The following is a 25,023-nucleotide window of genomic DNA, read 5'->3' on the forward strand; positions in this document are numbered from 1 at the left end:
ACCAGTCTTTTGGGGCTTTACTTCAAATATGGGGTTGCCATGTGCCCAGTATTTCTGGCCTGGGTTTGGGACATCCCAATCATAAATCCTGAAAGCGCTGGCAGCTGCTTTTTTCCCCCAGTGAAATTGACCTGTTTTCATTTGTCCTAGAAGTATCCATTGATCATTCTGATTTGGTGGCTGATCTTCTGAAAGAACTGTCCAACCACAATGAACGGGTGGAAGAACGGAAAGGAGCCCTGCTCGAGCTATTGAAGATCACGCGAGAAGATAACCTGGGAGTTTGGGAGGAACATTTCAAAACCATTTTGCTCTTGCTGCTAGAAACACTTGGAGACAAAGATGTAAGATGCTGGTGTTATATTTAACTCTCTTGTACATCATTTATTCTTAGATGACAGTTTTGTCCATGTTAGTTCTGTTGACAATCCTTTCATGTTCAATCATCTCACTGATGGATTTTGAGTTGCCTTATAATAATAATATATGGAGATATCCTATCTCCTAGAACTGGAAGGGACCCTGAAAGGTCATTGAGTCCAGCCCCCTGCCTTCACTAGCAGGACCAAGTACTGATTTTGCCCCAGATCCCTAAGTGGCCCCCTCAAGGATTGAACTCATAACCCTGGGTTTATCAGGCCAATGCTCAAACCACTGAGCTAGCCCTCCCCCCAAATGCTTTCAAATGCTTGACTTCTGTTCCCAGAGTATTATGCCAATAGCAGCCAATAATAATAATAATAAAAACAGTGTTTTAATGGGGAAGAATGGCCTTGGCATTAAACAGGCTACAATGGCATACAATAGGAAATACAGATGTAGAACTACTGCAAAAGTTTTAATAGATGATAGTTGACAAGAAAGACTATTTATGGGCCAAATTTTCATCACTTAGATGACTTCAGTCCCTAAGTATGCCCACAAATTAGTGCCTTAGTCATCTAAGTGACCTTGATTACATTGGCAAATAATTATGGATAAATACTTGTTCAAAGGATTGGGGGTGTTTTTATTCTGGTTCAGTACCACTGCATGCTTGTTGTGTTCAATAATAAAACATCTGAAGTCCTTTTGAATCTGTTCCCCATTTGCAAAATGAAAATATAATTCTGACGCAGAGTAGATAGTTTACATTTTGACAATTGTTACTTGTAATTTACGCATCACCGTCTGTAGGGTCAGCTCTTGTTATCATACATCAGAAGATATGGTGATCTAAGCTGAGGACAACTAAATTGTGTTAGCATGTGAATTGTACAGGTGAATAGCAAAGAACCAGGATGTACTTTAATGGTTCAGTTTGGAATTAGTCCTCTGCTGAAATTATAGTCACTGTTTGGAATGGCTGCAATCCAAAATCTTGGTATAACAGTTATATAACTCAAGCAGTTGTTCTAGTATTCTCACTAATAATGAACTTTTGCTGTAAAGGGTCAGTGCATAAATCAGAGGTGTGGCTGCATTAACTGAATGCTTAGAGCCGTGAAAGTAGTTTCCATAAAAGCTACAAAAACATGAAGTAGATTCATTGCATCTGTATATGAAACACTGTTTTGAACTGTCACTTTAAAGATGGATAGTGTGAAATCTGCAGAACTTGGTAAAACAGGAAAGTAAAAACAAATATAATCTGAGCTTCATTATCAGTCCCCCGTGATACAGGTTTACTGCTTTTCAGCACTAATTTATATTTCGCTGGAGTAAGATATTGGATTTAGCAAATGTTATATTTGTTCTGGTTCTTTCTCCATCAGTGAGAATGCACTTGTCTATATGAATCTTTGTACAGTGGGGAGAGCTCTGAACCAATTCTGCCCTCAGTTGCATTGATTTTAATCCCTAGTCACTCTACTGGAATTTGTGGAGTGACTCGTGACTTATGTTTGTGTAATTGCCAGCAGAATATGGCCAACATTATCGTTTTGAAGTTAAATTATTTTGTTTCCAACTTGTATTTCTCTTTGGTTAAGCATTCAATAAGAGCCCTGGCATTAAGAGTATTGCGGGAGATCTTAAGAAACCAGCCAGCAAGATTTAAAAACTACGCAGAGCTAACCATCATGAAAACACTGGAAGCACATAAGGATTCCCATAAAGAGGTAAGCGATCCATGCTATTTTAACTCTTATAATAGAATACGCACTGATCAAAGAAATGGAAAACGACATCCTCAGGGTTTATGAAGTAAACAGATTTGACTCATCTTGACAAAAAAAAAAACAACAACCCTTAATATAAAAGGTTTCTTGGTGTAGTCAGCTTTTTAGCTGATCCTTGCTGCATTGGAAGGAAACTGGATATGAAACTATATTGTACGTGGAGGCCAATTCCTGCAATCAGCTTTACCTATCATTAATATCAATGGCAGGATATGGCTTTATGGCAGGAAAGACACGCTCTTGATTACCATGAAGAGCATGCTAACGGCAAAATCCAGCCTGTGTCTATGCAGGTTTGTAAGAACAGGGAAGGCAATAGTGAACGCACAGTCAGTGCACAAGCAGCAATTCTACGTGATGGGGAGGGATAGATGAACTTGGACCACAGCGTGGAAGAATTAGTGAATGGACAGCAAAAAAAGGACAAAGAAGGCGTGATACAGAGGGGAAGGGGGAAGTCACGAAGAGAACTGGTGAACGCACATTCAGCCATGCCAGCCATGTGCAGAAGTCCACAACTTCCTCCTGCAGCGACAAGTGCCCCACAGCATCACAGCCATGCCCGGTGGGAGATTCTATCATGCAACAGCAGGATCGCTATTAAACTCAATGCGCCTGACGCCTGCCTGAGGACATGCTGCCTTTGGTCAGGATGGTCAGGATTTGACCCTTTGTTGGATTGGTTTATTTATTCTTTTATCCTCCTGCTGCAGCAGGGATCCACTGAAAAAAAAAAAGAAAAAAAGAAAAAAAAGCATCACACTAGAATCCTTGAGGTAACATTTATATGTGGGTCACCTGTCATGGCATATTTTCCATGGCAAGTGACCCACATAAAAATATCATGACAATTATGCACGTATATTAAACTCCAGAAAGTGACTAACTTCTCTGTTTCTCTAAGCTACATATTTTCCAATGAGAGCCAAACCCTTCCTGCTAATTTAGTCAACTCCTTATTAATAAGCTTTGCCCTTTGATGCAGCAGAAGGAAAGTGCTGTCCTAAGCTAAAAAGACTTCTACACCTCTACACTATAAGTGTTGTTGGCCATCAGAAAGTTCATCAGACAGATAAGGCTGCCACATCGGATCGTGTAACTGCTGCAAAAGTAGTTTTTGTTAGATTCCGCAGAAGGTTGTACTGTCTGTTTAAAAACAACAGCAAAAGGACTGAACATGTAACATCTGTCTAAAAAAGTAGCAAAGGCAGAAACTATTTTAATTAGGGCTGCCAATTAATCGCAGTTAACTCAAGCAATTAACTCAAAAAAATTAATCGCGATTAAAAAATTAATCGTGATTAATTGTACTTATAACAATAGAATACCAATTGAAATGTATTAAATATTTTTGGATGTTTTTCTAGATTTTCAATATTGATTTCAATTACAACACATTATATTATTATTATTATTACAAATATACGCACTGTAAAAATAATAAACAAAAGAAATAGTATTTTTCAATTCACCTCATACAAGTACTGAAGTGCAATCTCTTTATTGTGAAAGTGCAATTTACAAATCCAGATTTTTTTTTGGTTACATAACTGCACTCAAAAACAAAACAGTGTAAAGCCTATAAGTCCACTCAGTCCTACTTTTTTGTCAGCCAATTACTCAGACAAACAAGGTTGGTTACAATTTGCAGAAGATAATACTGCTTGCTTCTTATTCACAGTGTCACCTGAAAGTGAGAACAGGCGTTCTCATGACACTTTTGTAGCCGGCGTTGCAAGGTATTTACATGCCAGATATGCTAAACATTCGTCTGCCCTTTCATGCTTTGGCCACCGTTCCAGAGGACATGCTTCCATGCGGATGATGCTCGTTAAAAAAATAATACATCAGTTACATTTGTGACTGTACTCCTTGGGGGGAGAATTGTATGTCTCCTGCTCTGTTTTACCCACATTCTGCATATATTTCATGTTATAGCAGTCTCGGATGATGACCCAGCACATGTTTGTTTTAAGAACGCTTTCACAGCAGATTTGACAAAACACAAAGAAGGTACCGATGTAAGATTTCTAAAAATAGCTACAGCGCTCGATCCAAGGTTTAAGAATTGGAAGTGCCTTCCAAAATCTGAGAGGGACGAGGTGTGGAGCATGCTTTTAGAAGTCTTAAAAGAGCAACACTCTGATGTGGAAACTACAGAACCCAAACCACCAAAAAAGAAAATGAACCTTCTGCTGGTGGCATCTGACTCAGATGATAAAAATGAACATGAGTCAGTCAGTCTGCACTGCTTTGGATGGTTATCGAGCAGAACCCATCATCAGCATGGAAGCATGTCCTTTGGAATGGTGGTTGAAGCATGAAGGGACGTATGAATCTTTAGTGCATCTGGCACGTAAATATCTTGCAAAGCCAGCTACAACAGTGCCATGTGAACGCCTGCTCCACTTTCAGGTGACATTGTAAACAAGAAGCAGCCAGCAGGTTGGTTCTGCAAATTGTAATCAAGCTTGTTTGTCTGAGTGATTGGCTGACCAAGAAGTAGGACTGAGTGGACTTGTATGCTCTAAAGTTTTACATTATTTTATTTTTGTATGCAGTTTTTTTTGTACTGACACCTCTACCCCGATATAACACGACCCGATATAACATGAATTCATATATAACGCAAGTAAAGCAGTGCTCCGGGGGGTGGGGCTGCACAATCCGGCAGACCAAAGCAAGTACAATATCACGCGGTTTCACCTATAATGTGGTAAGATTTTTTGGCTCCCGAGGACAGCGTTATATCGGTAGAGGTGTAATTCTACATTAGAAAGTTCAATTGTCATGATAAAGAGATTGTACTACAGTACTTGTATGAGGTGAATTGAAAAATATAATTCTTTTGTTTTTTACAGTGCAAATATTTGTAATAAAAAAATAAATATAAAGTGAGCACTGTACACTTTGTATTCTGTATTGTAATTGAAATTAATATATTTGAAAATGCAGAAACATCAAAAATATTTAAAATAAATGGTATTCTATTGTTGTTTAACAATCGCTAGTACTTTTTTTATCACTTGACAGCCCTAATTTTAATCCTTTAATAAATCGGCATTGCCATACTCTCCAGTCTCAGATTTAGTGTTTTCCACACTGCTGTCATTTTCTATACAGAGGAATAAGTTGTAATTGTAAATTGGTTTCCTGATAAAGCAGTCAGACAAAACATTTTGTTCTGAAGGAGTGCCTTTTATTAGCAGGTTTTTCCTGGTTACATACTTCTCAACTCACCTTGACTCAGTGCCCTTGTATTTTTTTCCTTCTGAAACTCCTTCAAAAGTTCACACAAAAATCTGCAATCTCGAGCAGCTCCCTTCTCGCTTTTTCCCTTCATCTTTAAAGTCCCCCAGGGCATTTCCCTCCATGTGCAATTGTCAGATTGTGTTGAAATAAAGTATAATGTTTAAAGTTTTATACTTTACACCCTCACATTTTTGCCTGTCTGTTGCATGCAGTTGCGATGCCGAAGGGCTCTTTGGCTTTCATGATCAGGTATTTCATGAACAAGTCTAGAAATTAACAGGTCATTTCAACAGTGGAAGAAAGCACAGCCCTTTGGCTAAAGTGCTAGGCTGGGAATGAGGCATTTTCTACAGGAAGAGAAGTGTGGTCACAGCTACTTTACCATAGGCAGTTGACAGCCATGCTGTATTCAGTATGACCTTGATCTACAGTTTTATGGACAGTACCTTTATTAATAGACGTAGAATGTAGACAGTATCTATAGACATCTGCAATACAGATCTTTGAATGACTGCTCATTTGCAGGATGCTGCAGACCATGTTCCCATAACATTTAAGGGCAAATAATGGCTGCCCTGTATGGGTGCACTAGGTGGTATCACTGTGGGTGGAGTGGTAGTGCTGTCAGAAGGGCTGAATGCCCCACTGGGATGTCAGTAGGGTCCTGGGTAAAGATACACCTGGGGAAGTGCTCTAGATAGCTTTACCTGTACCTTGAGGTTGCTGAATCAGTTAAGTCTGTGAAACATTAACTGAGAGTCCATTTGAGTATGGCTCAGTTGGTCAAACTCTCACCCCTGGGCCAGAAGGTCATGAATTCCTGTCCCACACTGGAACTCCAGCTCCTACTTGGCACAGAATTTGCAGTGCAGGTCTGGGGGTGGGGTAGGACGTGCTGCACTTTGACATACTCCCATCTCAATGAGAGGTTAAACTAAAGTTCCTTCTGCGTGTGTTTGCTGGCTGTCTAGGTGGATGTTAAAGATTTGAGGGCATTTTAAGAGAGTAACTGAGAGGGAGAAGAGAATATCTCAGTGGTCGGACTCTCATTCCCCTCTCACTAAAACAAATTGTAGTGCTAAAGGCGATGTGAGTTATTGTTTAGCATGTTTGCCATGTTACTTTGGGGATATTTGGATATATGAAGTTTACCGCACAAAATCAAATCCTCTTCTATCCAGTGTACTGTGTATACCATCCTTTCACTGATTGCTAATTGTATTTGGAAGATGTTAATGCTCACACATGTGAAGCTCTGACTGCATTGGGAAAAGTCAGACATGGTTCGTGGAGGTTCTCCACAAATTGTGGTCCATGCTGGGGTGGTGTTGCTGCATTTCAGTGGTGGCTGGATTGAGCACTATGTGTAGTTTGGGCATCCTTCTACATATGTAAAGCACTTTGGAGTCTTTTGTGGTGGAAGTTGCTATATAAATGGACAGTCTGGTCAGTCTCCACCTTATCGCTTGGTATTTGGATGGGCGTTGCATCTAGAGCAGAGATGTTTGGTAGTTGTTCAAACCATCCTTAACAATGGTAGGAAGGAATCTACTAGGAAATGCTACTTAGCTAAGTGGAAGAGATTTTTCGATTTGGGCTCAATGTTGCCAGATGTCCCAGGAGGGATAGGACATTTCCACTACTCTAGACTATCTGTTGGACCCTGAAGACCTCATGTGTTTCTCTTAGCTCCCTGTGAGTGCACTTGGCAAAGATTAGTGCCTGCTGAGACCCCTAGTGACAACCACTGTATTTTCACCCATCCAGTGACTGTACATTTTCTAAAAGATCTAGTTAGAACTTTCCCTCTAGTAACTAAACCTGCTCCAACATGGGAACTTAACTTGGTGGTCCTCTTGGTATTAACCAAGTCTCCATTTGAACTGTTAGCTACATGCTTGCTGTCCCATCTATCCGTGAACGTTGACTTTCTAGTGGTCATGACTTTAGTTAGAAGTTGGAGAACTAGGAGCCCATATGGCTGATCCACCTAACACAGTTTTCCATAAGGCTAAGGTTTTGTTGGGACTACACCCAAAATTCACCCCCAAGGTAATCTTAGCCTTTTATACACTATACAGACTATACACACACCTGTCTTTTTTCCAAAGCCATATGCCACCAATGAGGAGAGGAAACTCCACTCCCTGGACCTATGCTGGCATTTGCACTTTATCTACAAAGACAAAAGTCATTTAGGAAATCACCTAGACTGTTGAAGTCATTGGCAGAACAGATGAAAGGTCAAGCGGGTTCTCCTCTGTTAACAGTCAGCTAATACCCCACCCCCACAACATGTGAGAGCCCACTCTACCAGAGCCCAGACAGCTTGTTAGCCTCACTTTATGAAGTGCTGCTCTTTGATATCTGTAAAGCGGCAGTGTGGAGCTCTGCACATACCTGCCCAAGACATTATGCACTAGTTCAACCTCTGCAGCTGATGTATCCTTTGGATTTGCAGTCTATCAGTCATCTATACTGTGTAGGTCCTCGCATCCTCCTCCTAAATGAGAACTGCTGGTCAGTCACCCACAGTAGAATGCACATAGGGACAAGCACTTGAAGAAGAAAGAGAGGTCACTTACCTTGTACAGTAACTGGAGTTCTTCGAGATGTGAGACCCCTTTCTGTATTCCACTACCTGCCTTCCCCTCTGCTTCCAAAGCTTACAGTAGGGAAGGAACTGGAGAGGCAGTCTGTCCGGATTGCCCTTTATGCCCCTGATCTGGAGCATGCGGAATAGAAGCATGCAGGCACGGGCCAGGAGACGCTGCTAGCAAAAATCTTCTGATCTCAGGTCCATGGAGCGCATGTGTACCCCCACAGTGGAATACAGGTAGGGACCACACATCGTGAGATCTCCAGCTGCTATCCAAACCCACACCCTGGACCTTTTGAACTTCACCTGTCAATAGTTATATTGCTGTCTGTTGGTGCCAGAAAGTCATAGAGCTATAGAGAGTGGAGCCAGAGGGACCACCAGATCATATAGTCTGATCTCTTGCACATCACAGGCCACCAACAGCACCCAGCACCCACACCCTAAACCCAACAACTAAAATTAACCAAAGTATTATAGTCCTCAGAAAACTAAACTATTGTGCACCACAGGCAGAAGACAGGAGGGAACGAAGTGCACCAATGCCCGAGGTCCCTGCAGTGGGAAGGAATTGAATAAGTGAGATATACCCGGATACCAGCAAATAACCCACACTCTGCACTGCGGAGAGAGGCAACTCCCCACCCCCACCCCCACGGTCACTGCCAATCTGACCCGGGAGAAAATTCCTTCCCAATCCTGCAAGTCTCATGGTGTGTACACACATCAGGCAGCCTGACAGTAAAAGCATCTATGGAAGAATTGTGGAGGCTAGTAAAACAGATATCTCGTACGCCTATAAATGTAAAAAACAACAAAAACAGAATATTAAGGTTACAAAGTGAAGCTCTCAAAACTCATGAAATGACAACTTCAAGGTTCCTTACTCAGCCTTGCCTCTGCCCCCTGTATATGTACTACTGTTCAGAGCTGCTTCAGTTGTAGCCATAATTATAATGAATGTAACTATAAGATTAGAGAAATTAGGTTTGATTCTGATTTTTACTTTTCCCTACTTTTATACCAGTCTAACTCCATTGACTTAATTGGAGTCCCTATTTTTTACACTGGTATGAAATAATAATTAGACCCATTGCTACTTAATTGTAAAGAAATATTCAGGGCTTGACAAGAAATTGCTTTTAGTTTAAATTAGCTTTTAGTGCTCAAAGAATGATGTAGGACGTATTATTGTTTGGTGATTTTTTTTATCCCTTTTTGCTTAGAGTTAGTGGGAAAGAACCATCTTTCTGTTCCCAATTATTTAAAATTAACTCATTTGATCCAGTAAATTTACTCACCCCTGACTAAGGAGCAATGTCGTTTGCCATAAACAATACCATTGATGTGACATTGCTGTGGCCCGTCATAGACCTTAAGGCCAGAAGGGAACATCATGATCATCTCGTTTGGCCACTTGCATGTTGCAGGCCACAGCATCTCACCCGCCCACTCCTTTGTTTCACACCAATAAAATAAACACAGAAATATTCAATTATCTTGGGAAATGGTTACAAAACATCTGCATCAATTTAAAGGTCAGAAAAGGGACTATTTCTTGCTATTGATTTTCTCTTTGCTTTATCTCTATAGAACTAATCCTACAGACCTATGAAGTTGATGAATATTTTACCTGTATAAGAGCTGTTAGATGTGTCTTTTCATATATATATGAAAAGGAAATGGTCCAGTGCATGAAAGATAACATGTAAAGTTAATCTCATTGGTGGTTTAGAAGAAGAATTGTACTAAAGGCCTGATCCCTGTTGAAGCCAGTAGGAGATTTGGGTGCACAATGAATACTGGATTAAGCCCTGAATTATTAACTGCCATTTTATTGCTTGAGATGCAACATGGTGGCATTTTGTTGTAAGGTGCCAATGTAGATGTAATGATAGAACAATTTGTCCTGCTGGATCAAAATAGGTGACAGGAACTCTTAAGACACCCTATCCCCTGCAGTGCCTTTCCAAAGTAATAGTGTGTCTGTGTGTGCGAGAGAGAGAGAACAAAAGAGGCATTTACTCGCTAAGGTGCCAATTCAGGAAAGCACTTAAGCACATGCTTAAATCCCATTGACATCAATTGGATTTCAGCAGGTTCTTAAAGTTAAACGTGTGCTTAAGTGCTTTGCTGAAGTGTGACCTAAATGCGGACCTCATTTACTTGATATGCTCTCACAAGACTAGAAATCTTCCACTGGCTCTGAACAGAAAATGAATTATGCAATTTTCCCTTCCCTACGTGGTGAAAATTTAGTTCATGGAGAAGTGACCCGATAAAAATAACCAGCTGCTGTCCAAGTAAATTAGGCCCACCCACTGGGAACCTTTAGGCAATGTTTTGAAAAAGTGGGTGTGTAGGAATAATACAACTTGTTTCTATGCCAGCTAATCTGGCACTTTCTAGTTATGTACAGTATTAGAATGCCACAATTGTAGTTAACATCACTATTAATGTAAAATTCCAGTTAGAAAAAAATGCAATTGTGTGAAAACTCATAAAGTTCAAAAACAGCAGAATTTGTTTTCTAAAAGGTGAGCAAAAATTAATTCCCACAATTAAGATTTAGTCCAAAGGCAACTTTTCATGCTGAGTTTATAATGGCAAAACCGTTGGATCCTTCATTGCCATTTTCACGTTTTGTGGAAAATTATAACCCTGTGACTATATTTCTTGAATGAATAATAATGTTAATGATTGTAGATACCTTTCTGACTAAAAAAAATGGGCCCCAATCCTACAGCATTATATGCATGTAAAACTTACATGTGCAAATAATGCAGGTCTAAGGCCCAAGTCAGTGTAATTTTTTGGGAATTATTCCAGATTTATATTGATGTAACTGAGATCAGAATCTGTCTCCGAGCGCGTACTAAAATAGCGTCACTTTCTTATCAGGAAAAACACCAAGAAGATGATAAAATTCCGTAGTACATTGTGATCTGTTTGTCCAATTTTTTCTTACTCATTGTGGCTGTGATAACATTTACAAATGAAGCGTTCAGAGTTGTCACAAAGCATAATCCTGAACGGCCTGTGTCCAAATACGTGTGACTCACCCACAAATGTTGTTAAATTCATGACTAGACATCCAAGCTTCCTCTTAATCCTAGTTGCATTTCCATTCAGGGGAAGGAGCCATCAAAAGCGCCAGTGCCAAGAAGTGAATTGCTTTTAAAGAAAATCTCTCCAAATAGAGCTCTCTTGAGAGCTGCTTATTTCATCAGCACAAGCAGTTTAATTCCTTTGCACCAAAGTCTTAGATTTTCCCATCGGTAAATACTGATATTTCTCCCCCACCCTCAAGAACAAGGTATAATGCCACACACACACACACTCTCTCTCTCTCTCTCTCTCTCTCTCTCTCAGTAAGAAATCCTGGCTTCACGTGCCTATTGTGTGAAACAGTAGAGGAATCTACAAATAATTGTATATTGCTGTAGCATCAGAGCAGACATTGGGTATTCATTCACAGACCTTCTGAATGAAGCATCACAGTGCGAATTGATCCCTATAGAATTCTAACAAGTTGGCAGATTGCCCCTCTTCTTCTAAAACATTTTAAAGTTATGTTATGAAGGGTCCTACACTGACAATTCCTCGGCCATAGAAAACAGCATGCGATCAGCAGCAGTGCAAGCTTCTTCCATGGTGCCTCACAAAGGCGCCTGTACCCTGACAACACCAAAGGATGAGTAGTTCGGTATCTGAGATTGGTCCATCCTTGACTTCTTTGTGGAGACTGCTAACAATGATGCCGTTTTGGGGAGACTGATGCAGCTTTCTGTGCCCCACAAAGAATGGATTGAGGCTTTGCATATTTAAGTGCAGCCCTCAGTAACAGTGAGGGTGACTAACCACTGGACCAAACTAGCAAGGGAAATGGTGGATTTTCCATCTCTTGATATATTCCTATCAAGACCAGAGGCTTTCTAAAGATGTGCTTTGGTCAAACAAGTTATTGGGCTCAATACCAGAGTCATTTGGTGCAATTCTGTAACCTGTGTTATACAGGAAGCTATAACAGATGATCAAATAGTCTCTTCTGGCCTTAAAATCTGTTAATCTGTGAACTAGTGGTAGTGATTTTTTGTCACTTACTGGCCTGCTTGCAATAGATTTGTAGCTGGAAGCAAATGTTGCCAATTCTCTGAGCCCCCTCCCACTCCTCAAGAATGCCTTTTGTACTTGTAAGGGGTCTATTATAGAACAGCATCTGTGGAAGTTTCCTGGTGTTCGCTGGCGTGTGGAGAATTATTTTGCTTGTGAAGTGAGAGCCCGTTAATGTTTGGTTTGGTTTTGTTTTTTATTCCAGGTTGTCAGAGCTGCTGAGGAAGCTGCTTCCACCCTGGCCAGTTCCATACACCCTGAACAGTGCATCAAAGTGCTCTGCCCCATCATTCAAACCGCTGACTACCCCATTAATCTAGCTGCCATCAAAATGCAGACAAAAGTCATTGAAAGGATTTCAAAAGAATCTTTACATCAGCTCCTTCCTGATATCATCCCTGGATTGTTACAGGTACACAACCTTGCATGAATATTAGTATTCATCATCATCATCATGTTTATTTTGGTTGTGGCGAATGACCAACCGAGAAGAAGGCCCTGTCGTGCTAGCACTGTACAAACACTAAGAGCAAAGTATCATTTCTTTCTTTCTAATATCTGGTTAACAGCATATATGGGAGCTTCTAAAACCAGAATCTGGTGCGTTTGGATTTCAATTTAAAGCAGATCTGTAGTTCTCTTTTTAGACTTTATCATTGTCTTCATACTTTAGTCTAAGGAAGGGAAAATCCAATTCTTGTTGAGTTCAAACTGTGTCCTTGGAAACGTGCATGGCTCCCAATGATGTTAATGGCAGCCAAGGCCCAGGCGTAACCAAGGGCAGGATTTAGCTCCTGTATTGTACAGACTCTGTACATCCTAAACAGTGACCCTCACACAGGTAGATCACAGGCTCTTCTGTCATTCTGCTGAATCGCTCAGAACTCGGCTGTAAGCCTGTGTCGGACCCAAACAGGCTGTGAAGCCCTCCTCACTTCCCGGCACCCTGAACTTTACAACCAATTCATATTTATTTGGACACCTATCATAACCAAATAGGAGCTGGGTGGGGTAGAGGTGTTTTCTGCCAACACTAAGGCAGGGCGTTGACATTACAATAATTGTGGTTTTCACGTTCATTAGTGACTGCGTGGGAATGGTGATCCATTTCTATGCCCACATACCAGGCAGGCAGCAGTGCCGGGCACTGTGGTTATGCTAGAAAGGAGACAGATAGAAATCCAGGGAGAGAGTAAGATAGGATGACATCTGAGAGAGTCACAAGGTTGACGATGGAAAGAAACAACAGAGGGTCCTGTGGCACCTTTAAGACTAACAGAAGTATTGGGAGCATAAGCTTTCGTGGGTAAGAACCTCACTTCTTCAGATGCAAGTAATGGAAATTTCCAGAGGCAGATATAAATCAGTATGGAGATAACAAGGTTAGTTCAATCAGGGAGGGTGAGGTGCTCGGCTAGCAGTTGAGGTGTGAACACCAAGGGAGGAGAAACTGCTTCTGTAGTTGGATAGCCATTCACAGTCAGACTAACACGGCTACCCCTCTGATGGAAAGAAATACATTCTTGTGGGGGGTTGGGCCTGTAAGGCCCCACTATGTCATAGGGGAACTTGGACGAGGAAACCTTCATACAGAGAATAAGCATAAGAAATGTCTCAAGAAACTGAAAATAACATTTAATCCCCTCTTCAACCTCAAGAGCATTAGAGTGATGTCAGAGCTTTACCCTATGCTATCCTTCCGATACCATCCCTACCATTGCTTCGGCCCCAGCAGTGTTGGCAACTCTTGCAACAGTTGCTGTTTTTCTTAAAGCCCCACCTCCTGGAGTCAGGTGATCACAGGAGAATCTTAGTTTTCATTTTAAAAAATGTTTCTAGCGCTTGTTGTGGAGAAGCTTGAAAAGTGACCTGAATGTACCCAAAAGGCATAAAAACTGTAAGGCAAATAAAAAGAACCCAACATTTCTTATTTTTTGTAATCTCATCGTTTTTAAGCCGGTCTCATGTTTTTTTGGAGACTAACTCATGATTTTTGAACTCTTAGTGTTGACAGTGACCTTACCACCTTAGAAATCTATGCTGATCATGCAGATCCTTTTCTCATATTTGTCAAACCACTTTGTGATCTTCTGGATGGAAGATGTTATATGAACAGAAAGTCATTGTTGCCATCATTCAGCCAGATAATGTTGGTGCAGTGCTTTAAAGGTAACCATGTCAAGTATACTAGTAATCAGTGTACCACAGTGAAATGTGTGTGAACAGCTCAGCTGCAATGGCTGTGATCCCTACATCCTAAAAAGCAGAATTAGTTTGAAGGTACATTCATGGGATCTGTTTCATTTTCAAGTTGCTGGATAAGGATCTTGTTGTACAAGGCCAGGGTCGGGTTATGGCCTACAGGCACACCCCTGTATGTTACAGGAGGAGTTTCTCAGGCAGAATTCCAGCTGACTTGGGCCTGGTCTACACTGGGGCGGGGATCGATCTAAGATACGCAACTTCAGCTACGAGAATAGTGTAGCTGAAGTCACCGTATCTTAGATTGACTTAGAATGACTTACTTTGCATCCTTGTGGCACGGGATCGATGGCCGCGGCTCCCCCGTCGACTTTGCTTCCGCCTCTCGCCGAGCTGGAGTTCAGCAGTCGACGGGAGAGCAATCGGGGATCAATTTATCGCGTCTACACTACAAGTGATACATCGATCCCCGATAGATCGATCGCTGTAGATGAACCCTTTGTCAGAATTCCTGGGTCTCCAAGGAAGCACACATGCCAATGGCAGCTCTGCCACTGTGTAAATGGAAGCAGCCTGCATTTCTGCTGGGCACTGCCAGCTTTTCGCTATGGGGCAGTGGTCACTCCACAGCCACCTTGCAGCTGACCCCTGTGCAGGGCATTAGTGAGGGGAAGGCTCTTTGCACTTCCTTTCTCCCCCACTTTGTGCGCCCCTGCAAGGCCAGCCAGAATCTGACACTGAGGCCAGAAAAGGTTAGTTGGAACAGATATACTAGCATAGCTCTAATGGCAAACCTTCCTAGTGCTGACATGGCTTATACTGGCAAAAAAAGTGCTTTTGCCATTATAGCTTCTACCAATTTCCCGAGTGAAATAAGATCATCTGGCCAAAGCACTTTTGTGCCAGTGTAACCGTATCTACATTGGGGCTTTTGCCGGAAGAGAAATGTTACCAAAAAAATCACCCTCCTAACTGACATGGCTACCTTGGAAACAGTTTCTAATGGAGACCTGCTCCACCTGAATAGAGTAAGGAACCGTGACTTTACAGGATAAACCTAAGTTACGGTATCAAGGTTCTCCTCCTTTTGTTCTCTTCGAACAGAAGCGCTGTTGGAACACGTAGCATAAATATTTAAGTGCAGCTAAGGTTATTCCTGATGTCGGAGCGTGTTGTGAAAACGAGAGTGCACAGCCCTGCCTCTCTCTGGAGTCCTGTCCTCGGAGATATTTTGTGGCTTTCATTTTTCTAGTAAATTTCAGTCATAGAGTTAGTGAACTCCCTCCTGGCTTTCAGTGACTGATTCACCCTGCACGAATGTTGCAAAGCCAAGACAGTAATGTGTATGGAACCCAAACATTTTTTCCAAGGTAGAGTCTGCGCTCCTCCTCTAATCAATCGTCTTGTCAGTTTTACCACAGTCTCATGAGGTGAAGCCTTCTGACATCACAATTACATTTCAAAAGGTCTTTTAGCCATTACCTGGAATAGGCAAAAAGCCCTTGTCTCATGTCATTCAGCAGTACAACTTCATTGTACAGAGCTTGTTATCTGAAAAACAATTCACAGGCTTAAATACAGCTACAACATTGAAATTAGAAAAGAAATGGCATGGGGAAGGGTCGAAAGAGGATTTCAGATGAGACCAGAAGGAATGGAGAACTGACAAGGCAGGAACAGAGACACCCTGAGCGTTTCTCTTTTTGTAAAGAGAGACACAACTAAAGGATTCTTCTGTCTGAAAACACAGCCCAAAACAGTATTTCAGGCTGGGGTCAGCCTTGGGCTGGGGGCGCACAAAGAGCAACTACTGTCACGTGCCTCAGTATGATTCCTGATCTTCTCTCCAGTGCCACATAGTGCTGCAGTTTTGTTATCGTCACTTTATGGAATAAAAATTCAAATACAATTAAAAGAATAAACATAAAGGTCAGTGTATGGGAGGTATGGGGATAGAAGATTCAAGTCAGGTAATGTTATCTTGGGAAATTTGATTTGTCATTCGTTTGGGCTGTGTTCAGTTAGCTATGACTTTTTTTAGTCTGGTTGTCAATATTTTCTGCCTTTTTCTATCTGACTGCTAGACCAGCTGGGGATTGTATTTCCCATTCAGCAAGATCATCTGGGATAAAGGATGCTTTAAACACCCCTTTGGAACAAGTTGAGATCCAATCCCAACAGTCTTTACTCAGGCAAAAGTCCCATTGAGGTTATGAGAGTTATGCTGGAGCAAGGGCTGCATATAATAACCATTGCAGAATGAGCCCTCACATTTAGTGATCGGCCAGCTCCAGTTTACATGCTAGTCTTTGGCCACATTTTATTTGTTTCCACCTTTCATTGCAAATAACCACATTATAAACACTAAAAACTAAATGTAACTCCACCCTGGAACAGATTCATCCCTGGTTTAACTCACCTAGCTTCCGTGGGGTTGCACTAGAGATAAGTTAGGCCTTTTGTCTATTGGGCAATCAAATACATACTTACATTTTACTTACCCGTTTTATATTTGTCGGTTCCTTCTGCTATCATTGAGGTAACGAAAAGACCCTGTAATTTATGATTAATGATCAAAATCATTCAAGACTGTTTCACAGGATAAATTATTTCAGACCTTTCCGAATATTACAAAATGAAATCGCCCACAGTCGTAATTACCTTTAAAATCCTGTCTTTTGTGTCTGGCTACAAAGTTCAACTTGTTACCCAGCATCTTGAATGTGTCCGGTGTGTGATGTTTTGGATAATTTTCATTGTAATTAATAGACAGACACATAACACTAACAAGGATTAATTAAAATTGCCAACGGCCTCATCTGCACATAAAAATTGTATGGCTATCCCGGTAGTATTTGTACTGCTATCCCAGTATAGTTAAACCAGTGCAACCTCACTAATGTAGATGTGGTTATACTGGTAAAAAGTTTCCTTTGAGTATGTGTGCACTGCAATGGGAGATGTGATTGCAGCTTGGATAGACATACCCGAACCCGCTTTCATCTAGCTAGCACAGCTAAAAATACCAGTAGAGACACAGCGGCCCAGACCCTAGCACAGGCTAGGAACGCAAGTCCGTACCCAGGCCTCCAAGTGAGCTTGTCCATGCAGCTGCTCATTCACTGCTCCTTTTAGCCATGCTAGCTAGACCAAAGCTAGCACAGACATGCCTACCGAGCTGCAGTTGCATCTCCCGTTGCAGTGTGGACATACCCGAGGCCATGTCTACATGGGGCCCCCCGGGAAAATTCAAGTGAATCAAGCAAAGGTGTGAAGTTAATGTGCATATAAGTTAAAGCATGTTAAGCAACCCCTCATGCTGTCACTCAGGACTAAAGTGGCTGTAGTTTGCTGTAATTTAATCCTTCTGAGGCAAACTAAAACCATTTTATTCCTGAGTGAGAGCATCCAAACTGGGGTTAACGTGCTTTAACTTACACGCATTAACTTCCACATCTTCACTTCATTTGCCTTCACTTTTCCGGGTGTCTCCATGTAGACAAGTCCTTATGGTGGTACAGCTATTGCTGTCGGGAAGGGGAAAAAGCTATACCAGTATAAGCACCTTTATACTGGAATAACTGAGTCCACACTAGGGGTTAGAGCAATGTAACTATGGCAATAGAAAGCACCACCCCGTCCAAAATTGTTAAACTGGTATAAAAACTGTGTGGACAGTGATACAGTGGCAGTATGTGGCCTCAGAATGGGAAATACCCGTACATTTTACTCCTGTGGATGGTAAATGTCCAGTTTGTAATGGCATCTCAAGTAATAAGAATACCTTTATTATCATTATTAATATTACACATTTTAATATTAATAAATTACATATTTTTAAGGTTTATATTGTATTAGCTGACCACTTCTGGGGCCCATTGTGTTAGGCGCTATAAAATCACATAGTGAGAGACCGCTCCTGCCCTCTAGAGCTCAACAGACAAGACAGTAAAATGGTGAGAGGGGAAGTGACTTGCCCTTGATCACACAGCAGGGCCAGGACTAGAAGCCTGCTGTCCTGAACCCCAGATCAGTACCTATCTGCTCTAGAAGTGCAAACTATTATGCTCTTCAGTACAATCGGGAGTGGGGCAGGAGGTAATCTACAAATTTAGAACAATATTTAGCTTCCTTCCTCCCCTACAAAAGCCACATTTTAATATGTTGGTAGAAATCTGTGCTGGCCCCTCAGTAAAAATACCAGCCCTGCTTGGGTGAACGCTGCGAAACGACATGCCAGCTGTAGCATGCAGTCCACCAAAGTAGCTGTGTATCTGTTACTCGTTGCTATTCATTAATCAATGATCACTTGAGTGCAGAACTAGCAGCATGAGCCATAGAGCTGCAATGGCTTGGTGGATAGTCTGAGGTCTCTCCTGTTTTTAGAGATGTGGCCCACTAGCCCCGAGGAGCACATGATGTACTGTCTCAAAGTAGTTCCTGCCTGAAGTTAATCAGAAAGTGTATTGTAACGTAGCTCATCTGAACAGCTGGGCCTGGCAGATATGCACAGGACATAGCGTAGCATAGTGTGCTTTTCCTATTTCAAAATAAATATTACATGCATAAATGAATTATCTTAAAAAAACGATCGTCCATTGTTTGTAGTGTCGTAGCCGTAATGGTCCCAGGCTATAATAGAGACAAGGTGAGTGAGAGAATATCTTTTATTGGACCATCTTCTGTTGTCTCTTTCACCAACATCTCACCCACCTTGTCTGTCTTAAAAAGACACGATAGTAGTACACAATATTAATAATTTGCACTTTATCGCACCTCGATGCCATGGTGGTTTGAGTGCTACAAACAAATAGCTTCCATTTGAGGATCCTAATGCACTTCACAAAACAGCCTTTGGGTCCGATCCTGCCAAACGCATGCCCATCAGGGACTTTATTACGTTCCCATATCAAGCTTTGAAGGTCTGATCCAAAGGCCATTGAAGTCAATGGAAAGACTTAGGCTCTGTTTTAGCCAAATTCTTCCTTCTGTCACCTACTTACAACCCAACTGGCATCAACGGGAGTTTCTTCTATATTTGTGAGGACAGAACTGAGCCCTCGGTGTTAGTTTAATCCCTTTATGGATCCAGAACTCACTATGGAACTTCATCACGGATGATAGCAGTAGAAAGAACTCAGATCCAGCAAAATACACCACTGAAGGTACAATTCCTCACGAGCCTAATCTAGAGCCCATTACACTCAGTGAGAGTCTTTCTGTTGATTTTGTAAAGTGTTTACCAGCCCATTAGTAAACTGATTGGAAAAGATCTTGGAAAGTGACCTTTGATTTGTGCAACCTTTTTGTTTCTCCTGGTCTAGGGGTACGATAATACCGAGAGCAGTGTTCGCAAAGCCAGCGTGTTTTGCCTAGTGGCAATTTATTCTGTAATTGGAGAAGAACTGAAACCTCACCTCGCACAGCTCACAGGAAGCAAGGTACAATGTTACAGCCTCTTGAATATTTTCTACTAGGTAACTGAACGGTGTGTGCTCTCAGCAACTGAAGGCTTGTCTTCATTGCAGGCTTAGTTCTCTTGAGTTCACCCCTCTCTAGTTTAGCCTGGCTTGATTTAGAGCAGCCACACTGCAAAACAACCCTTGAGCAGCACAGAGTGTTTGGATTAGCAGCAAGGAGTAGCTGAGACCCCACTGCCTTACTGGCTTGAGCATTGGCAACACTCAAGCTTCAGTCCATGTTTGTGTATGCACAGGAGTCAGGTTAGGGGCAACACTCATGACAGCTCGAGCTAACAGTGCAGTGAAGACAAGCCCTCAATCCAGCGCTGTCCTGCATACAAGAATTAATTGGCTATACCACATGCCCCTGCTGGCTTGTGTCTTCACTGACTGTGTGGTATCAAGAACATTTCATAATATGTAGGCTACGGCCCTGCAGTCTGTTCTGTGTGAGTGGATCCCTGCGCCTCTACAGAGCGACAGACAGGACTCCTACCCACACAGATCAGATTGCAGGATCAGGGCCATGCCCTGAAAAATGCCAACAATGACTGTAAAAATTCAGGCCTCACTGAAGTGGGAGTTTTGCCATTTGCTGCAATGTAGACAGGATTTCTCCCCAGATATTTTCCTGCTACCAATTTTTTTTTTATTTTAGAAACTATCTGTTTTCATGTTATCACCTCCTTTATGCTTTGATCCTTCATGGGCAGATCCCTGCCCCACACAGAGCTCACTGCAGGATCCACACTTAAGGGTTTTGCCCTAATATTTCCAGTGAACTTTTGCTGTCTTTCTTTTCTGGATTATTTGATCTTCTTCTAACTTCTTTTATCTTCCAGATGAAGCTTCTAAACTTGTACATAAAGAGGGCCCAGACCACCAATAGTAACAGCAGCTCATCTTCAGATGTTTCAACGCACAGTTAATGGATATATCTGGACATGTGTGTAGACTTAGAAGCAATCAGCGGTGCCTCTCAGAGACCTTTCTGCTACCCTTTCTTCATTGGCACGTCCCATCAGCTAAAGGAGGCCATGCAGATATTTATTGCAATCAGTATTTTAGTCCTTTAAAGCTTTTATGTAGACTCTGATTGGTACTGAAAGTAAAGGAAGCAAGGCCTGTGTTGCAGTCCTCATTTAAGAAAAAACAACCGTAGAAAGCCATACTTAAACATATTGGTATAGCCAGCTGAAATCTTTACCATATGTTTAGGTTGCAGTGTTTCAGAACTGAGTCCAAATAACATGTTCATGCTTAAAAGCGAAATGAGTCCCTTTTTTTAGTTAATTTGACACAAAGTTTTGTTTTTTAATGTATTCATTACCTGCTGTGTGAGCAGTTTTTCCTTCTGGATGTAACCCATTTTGGCTAGACTCTTCATCTCCCAAGTGCGGTGGTGTGTCCCCGTTCTATAACTCTGATCTGAAACTTGCCTAAACTGCAAGCTCTTGATGATGAAATCTTTGCAAATATTGCCATGCTTCTGGCTTTTAACGCTTTAAGACGGATCGGTACCTTTATTGAGTAATGACAAAAATCCAAGTTTTATAGCTAACGCTCCAGATTTCCATATGGGCTAAGAATTTCTCTGCAGCTTTTCCCCACCCGGCAGTATCGTCTAACAAGAGCAACCCGGGTCTCCCACCTGTACCTAACAGGGTTAACATCAGCCCGGCCTTCCACCTTCTTCCGTTGCTCAGAAGACCCTGGGGGTTCATTTCAAAGGCAGGATAGTGGGTTTGTTGTCAGGACTGCGCAGTGGAGACTTGCCGAAGTCTATGAAACTAGCTGAGCCATCTTTATTTTCGTTGAAGTCTGTTCTGAAAGGGGCTGATCTACAACTCTGGTTCGACAGCTCTGGTGATGGATAATGAATAGCCTCGATTACCCTGGGCCATTCCCCTCCACACTTCCGAGCCTCGTTTGGCTTTGGAAATGGAAAGGGAAACTCTTAACCGGGCAAAATATTCCTGCTTGGCCCTAGTGTTTAATAAGACAACACTCCCCCCCCCCCCCCCCTGCACACCCGCCCATGACCTTGTGCCTAAAAAGCCTGCAGTGTAGTTAACCAGCATTTTAACCTCTTCTTCGCCGACGGAACCAGAGTACGATCCTGCAAGGCACTTAGCACCTCTGGATAGGTGTTGAGTGCCCTCAGCTGCCATTGGCTTCAGTGGAGATGGGGTCGCTCAGCCCAGGCAGGATCGGGCCCCTGTAATAGGCAAGGCTGGCGGAATTCTTGAATGGACTGATCAGCGAGGGGAAAACTTAGAACCAACCCAGCCCCAGTGAAATATACCAGCAGAGGGGCCCTCCCAGGCTCTGCACATCCCCTGCAGAGTGGCCTGGGGTCCACATAGACACCCACCCAGGGAAGGCTAATGCCATGTCGACTCAACACCCCCACATCAGTTTGTTGAAAGACCTGATCCTGAGAGGTGCTGAGTGGCCTTCAGCTCCCATTGAAATCAATAACAGTTGAGGCTGTCTCAGGACCCAGCAGAATCGGGCCCCAAAGCAGCAGGTTTTTCAGCCTCCTTCGTCCCTTGTGTGACAAAGTGGAAGGGACAATCCGGCTCCTGTTTTTTTCAGGATGGGCCCTATCTTACACTGGCTGCAGGATCAGGCAATTTGTCTGCTGCTCTTCCTGCATATAACGCCGTCATAAGAGAGATCTTTACTAGCCTGTGTTGTGGTGTTTCCCCAAAGACTCACCGCAGACTCGAAAATGCCTTCATTGGAGGGAGGCTGTTATAACCTGCGCTAGCCAATAAAATCCAGTCTCCCTTCGCATGGACCATTCACTTTCACCCCTTCTCGAGACGCTTGCTAGAGGTTTTCTTCTTCTTTTTTTAATTCTTGTTGTGGATGATTTGAATTATTTTAGTTTAACGTGAATTAATTTTCCCTTTTGAGGAAATATTCAATCAATATGTTGGCAGCAATCTGCTGTCCCGTTGGAATTTTTAGGGTGTTTTATTTTTAAACTGCTTTCCTAACCGTCAGTATTTTAAACGTCTCTTTTCCCATCTCAGTTCAGCATCTTCTGGGGTCCAAACCCCCGAAGTGGAATGCAAAGCCTGCGGAATGGACTGTGTTGTGTGCTTAGTCCTTCCAGCTGTCTGACCGATCTTGTTCCATCCCGGTTTGCTGTTTGTTTGGTTGAATGGCACACTGTGGCAGATCTATGTGAATTGAATTCCTTCTGAAATGATTTTCTATATTTTATAAAATACTGTTAGTATGCACTGAGTGAATGCACTGTAACGTCCATAAACTGACCTACCGCATATGCTGACACTACAGTACGAATTAACAACTCGTCTCTTAGAAATACATGTGAAATATGTTGCTGCTGCTGCTTGGAGACTTCAGTGATGAGCTTGTATTGCCAGATGTTATTAGCATACTTGGGGCTGCAAATCACAGAACCAGGCCTTACTTTCTTAATCAGATACTGTTTTGTTTATCAACCGACGCTTATTAATGTGATACTTTGTTTCATTACACAAGTCAATCAAGGACTGTTCATCCTTTGAGTACTCTAGATGTCTGTTACACCTGTAAACAGTAGGAGGCATTCTGCTTCAATTATTTATAAATTCATTTGCGTATAATGTACATAGTAAGGTTGGTTTAGAGTTTTGAACATGACCGGATTTTCCTTTGAAGTACTCAAAGGGCTAGCTCTGAATGTCACTTGTATGATCTCCAGTGTTCTGCATTCTGAAAGCTGATCAATCATTTTCTTTCGCAAGCATAAAGGTCTCTCTGGCTACAAATCTGACAGTGTCCGCGGGCACATTTGCAGAGAAGGATCTGCATGTGGGCGAGACATCACTGCGACAGTGAGGCCGGTGTTAATGTTTTCCCAGCAGTAGCCACCTACAACAGCTGCCTTTTTCTTGCTGCCCATTATACAGGGCTTCAATTTTTGGAATCTTACAAGAAAAATGTTTCTTTGATTTGCCCACCATGCTTATAAAGTCTGACTGTGAGGAACTGTGAAAATACCAGCACCCTTTGGCTGTGGGGTTGCTTAAATCTCAGACAAGGATGGCCATTCTATCATTGGCTGTACCAGTGCTCCATGGGCATGAGCAAATCAATTGATACATCCCCCTCACAGTTTTAAGTACTGTAGTTCTCTCATGTAGTGCAGAATTATTGAGGCATGTGGCTTTCTTAAGGTACACTATGTGTGCTTGCCTGGATTACAATACAAGACAAGACTTCTTTTCTATTGCTTATTACTAGCTTACCAATAACCTGTATAAGTAACGTAACTCGCATCTTTGTCATCTAAATCTTTTCCCCTCCTCATCCCTTTATTTATCAAGCATAATATGACATATTAAGGGACAGAAAATAAAACTTTGTAGAATACAGCAGGACTTTGCTAACAATAATGTTTTAAATGGGAAGTAAAAACTGCTCTGAAAAATGTCAGCCATAAGAAATGATTTTGTTGGCACAGTGTTCATGCGCATGTATTTTTTTTTCTTTTTTCCTTCTTTTTTTGGCTTTTGTCATGTTACATCCATATCTGTATTTATATCTTATTTGTTTAACTTTTGAGTGTATCATGGCAAATGTACAGATGTTTTTTTGTTAACATTTATGTGATAGAATTTGCTAAAAAAAAAATAAAATAAAACCTTTTGAGTTTGCCCTAGAATAAATGAAACTTAAGTTTAATTTCCTGCTGAGCCATCTTTAAATGACTGTTTGATACCTACATCTCATATCTGCTCATTCACATGGATAGACTGAAAGCTTTTATCTTTTGTTTGATAACAGCAAATGTTGATATCATTTGTATAGCAACACCACCATGCTAGGCATTTTACAGACAAATACTAAGACAGAGCCTCTTCCCCATAGATCTTACAATTGCGGGGCTTGGACCCAATTCCAGAGGATTGTGGGATGTTGCTTGGCAACCGTCCATTTTGAAGGATGATGGTATAAGTGCTGAAGCAGTTCAGGAGCCGTGTTGTAGCGTTGTGAGTGACTAAAAAGTCCAATTCTCGAGTCCTTGTCACAGCTAATGCAGGCTTAAGGCAAAGGCCAGAAGATGAAGCCAGTGCACTGCTAGCGCGCTGTGGCCTGCTGTACTTGTCCTCTCAGCTTTCTTGGCTTTCCCGTCTCTCAACCCCCTCTCTTCAGCCTCGCTGACTCCCTGCTGCAGTGCAGCCTATTGCTAGCTGTATCTTCCCAGCTTATGGTG

At 41.9% G+C, this 25,023-nt stretch overlaps 1 protein-coding gene across 28 annotated transcripts in view; it reads left to right on the top strand.

Annotated features, from left to right (window-relative positions):
* Positions 1-24,491, top strand: part of CLASP1 (cytoplasmic linker associated protein 1) — a 265,300-nt gene extending 240,809 nt beyond the window's left edge. For 18 of the 28 annotated variants that reach the window (XM_054043807.1, XM_054043805.1, XM_054043803.1 and 15 more), the window contains 5 exons: positions 151-344; positions 1,971-2,099; positions 12,329-12,535; positions 19,650-19,766; positions 20,630-24,491. In XM_054043807.1, coding sequence (XP_053899782.1) covers positions 151-344; positions 1,971-2,099; positions 12,329-12,535; positions 19,650-19,766; positions 20,630-20,716 — 734 coding nt within the window. In that variant the 3' untranslated portion in view covers positions 20,717-24,491. The remainder of the gene's footprint in view (positions 1-150; positions 345-1,970; positions 2,100-12,328; positions 12,536-19,649; positions 19,767-20,629) is intronic. The other 10 variants (XM_054043804.1, XM_054043810.1, XM_054043825.1 and 7 more) reach the window with 1 other exon arrangement.
* Positions 24,492-25,023: the final 532 nt, after the last annotated feature.

This window comes from Malaclemys terrapin, chromosome 11 (genome assembly GCF_027887155.1).
Source record: "Malaclemys terrapin pileata isolate rMalTer1 chromosome 11, rMalTer1.hap1, whole genome shotgun sequence".
Taxonomy (NCBI): domain Eukaryota; kingdom Metazoa; phylum Chordata; order Testudines; family Emydidae; genus Malaclemys; species Malaclemys terrapin.